General features: G+C 41.4%; 1 protein-coding gene across 1 annotated transcript; it reads left to right on the top strand.

Moving 5' to 3' along the window:
• Positions 1 to 6: 6 nt before the first annotated feature.
• Positions 7 to 1797, top strand: LOC117113625 (tubulin alpha-1 chain-like). Its single transcript, XM_033257027.1, has 2 exons — positions 7 to 175; positions 283 to 1797. Exons 1-2 carry the CDS (start codon positions 55 to 57, stop codon positions 1410 to 1412), a joined length of 1251 nt encoding a protein of 416 aa, XP_033112918.1. The 5' UTR covers positions 7 to 54; the 3' UTR covers positions 1413 to 1797.
• Positions 1798 to 2886: the final 1089 nt, after the last annotated feature.

Genomic DNA, 2886 nt, shown 5'->3' with positions numbered 1-2886 from the left:
AATGCCTGCTGGGAGTTGTACTGCTTGGAGCACGGTATCCAGCCTGATGGTCAGATGCCAAGTGACAAGACCATAGGAGGTGGCGACGATTCTTTTAACACCTTCTTCAGTGAGACTGGTGGTGGCAAGCACGTTCCCCGTGCTGTGTTCGTTGATCTCGAGCCAAGTGTAGTAGGTTCGTATTGAATTAGATTCCATTATACATAAAGATCCATTAAATACCACGTCTATATACAAACTTGCTCTGTGTGCTTATATCCATCTATTTGTTAACTCTTGTAGATGAGGTTAGAACTGGCACATACCGTCAACTCTTCCATCCAGAACAGCTGGTGACTGGCAAAGAAGATGCTGCCAACAACTATGCCAGAGGTCATTACACGGTTGGCAAGCAACATATCGACATTGTTATGGATAGGATTCGCAAATTAGCAGATCAGTGCTCCGGTCTTCAGGGATTCTTGATCTTCCACAGTTTTGGTGGAGGCACTGGATCCGGTTTCTCCTCACTCCTCATGGAACGACTATCTGTCGATTATGGAAAGAAGTCAAAACTTGAGTTTGCCATCTACCCAGCACCTCAGATCTCAACAGCTGTTGTAGAGCCATACAACTCCATTTTGACTACTCACACAACCCTTGAGCACTCCGACTGCGCTTTCATGGTTGACAACGAAGCCATCTATGACATCTGTCAAAGGAACCTTGATATCGAAAGGCCGTCATACACTAATTTGAATCGCTTGATTGGTCAAATCGTATCTTCCATTACTGCTTCCCTTCGATTCGACGGTGCATTAAATGTTGACTTGACAGAGTTCCAGACCAACTTGGTACCCTACCCACGAATCCACTTCCCTCTTGCTACTTATGCCCCAGTCATTTCAGCCGAAAAAGCTTACCACGAACATTTGACTGTGGCTAAGATAACTAACTCTTGCTTTGAACCGGCTAACCAGATGGTAAAATGCGATCCTCGCCATGGAAAATACATGGCCTGCTGTCTGTTGTACCGTGGCGACGTTGTGCCAAAAGATGTCAACACTGCCATCGCTACTATCAAGACTAAGAGAACCATCCAGTTTGTCGACTGGTGTCCAACTGGTTTCAAGGTCGGCATCAACTACCAACCTCCAACCGTGGTACCAGGAGGTGATCTAGCCAAGGTACAGCGTGCCGTTTGTATGTTGAGCAACACTACAGCCATCGCCGAGGCATGGGCTCGTCTTGATCACAAATTCGATCTGATGTATGCCAAGCGTGCTTTCGTGCATTGGTACGTAGGTGAAGGTATGGAAGAAGGAGAGTTCTCCGAGGCTCGTGAAGATTTAGCAGCTCTGGAAAAGGACTATGAAGAGGTCGGTGTAGATTCTACTGAGGAGGGTGAAGAAGAGGAAGCTGAAGACTTCTGAGCCTAACAGACGATGACCACAACAAATGGTTGTAATACAGAGGGTGTGATTATTTATTCTTGTGCAGTGCATGTCGAGCACGTGTCTTCAGTGTCTTTTCGGGAGAACGGGGTGATTCTGGTATTGTTAAAACTTTACTGAATGACTTTTATGTATCGATGCAAATATGTTTTGCAATTCAATAATATCATTCCTGTGAAAAATAATGCAATCTTTAAGCGTTAATGACCACATGTTTTCCATTTCTGTGCATTCATCAACTTAAAACTTTATAATGTACTTAGGCCCTATACGGTACTAGGTCTACTGATATCAATAAGTTTGCTGCAATGTTTAGTTTATGTGGATTTCTTAAAGAATAAATACAATCATCAAATAAAAAAAATATGTTTCTTAAAGTTCGTATAGTGTGTGTACCATGCCGTCTTTACAGGTCATTTGCAACAAGGGACGAATCTGGATTCCAAAAGCAGGCGCTGAATGCTTGTAGCGGCGGGGCAGCTGGAAAACTGTTATACTGTATAATTAATTAATATTCCAAGTTACGCAACACGTCGATAATTCTACACTTATCAACACAGTTATGCATACAATCACATGACTACATCCCTGTCATATAATTGCATTGTGTGATCGATAATCTTAATGAGTACTCGTCGCGAGTGAGTCATGAATCACACAATGATGGATGTATGCTGTGAGATAATAAAATATCTTTCAAACTAGGCCACAATGATTGCACAGTAGAACCCTTCCTTTGGGACACCCCTATTAATGGACATCCCTATTAAGGAGAAACTTTTTTCGGCCACGAGACGAGTGAAGGTATACCTTTTAACACTACGCCCAATCCCTTCAAGGGACACCCCTATTAGTATTAAGGTATAATTTTCCCCTTTATAGGAGTTCTACTGTATAATAATGATTTATATATTATTAGCATGGGTGGCGCCAGCACTGTGTGTCATCTGGGCTTATTCCCAGTCGTAGGGTAAAATCTGTCGAGAAAAAATAAATATACAATAATAATTTCTAAGCCAGAGAAAGCTGACCTGAGGGTGCCATTTTTCGAGCGTCTAGTCAGAGGTGACATAAACTTAATGTCAGCTCAGTTCTAGCCATGGTGGGGCTAGCCATGTTCCATCTGCAGTGTCGGGAAACGATGGACCACTTGTTTAGAAAATACCGAAGCCACCGCTGAGGTTAAGTAAAATTAGGCCTACATAAATTATTATTTACAGTGATACAGGTAAACGATTTTTTTTTTGTTCATTTCAAATTCGGTACATTTAAAACAATTTTTATATAATTTATGTTAAATTATATTATTATTTATATTTACCGTATATAGTTTTTGTTGGGGACCCCTTCTGAAACAAGCCTACCAGCTTAAATTGTTATCCTGTTATCCATAATGTCTTATTGTCAATGTATTGGTTTCGTGTTTTAGAAATGATATGGGCTTATTTTGTTA

The sequence above is a fragment of the Anneissia japonica genome, unplaced genomic scaffold (genome assembly GCF_011630105.1).
Source record: "Anneissia japonica isolate Jap-2015-1 unplaced genomic scaffold, ASM1163010v1 scaffold287748_len1686314_cov196, whole genome shotgun sequence".
In the NCBI taxonomy this organism is placed as follows: Eukaryota; Metazoa; Echinodermata; class Crinoidea; order Comatulida; family Comatulidae; genus Anneissia; species Anneissia japonica.
The sequence above is the reverse complement of the archived record's forward strand: the minus strand, read 5'-3'. Positions and strand labels throughout refer to the sequence as shown.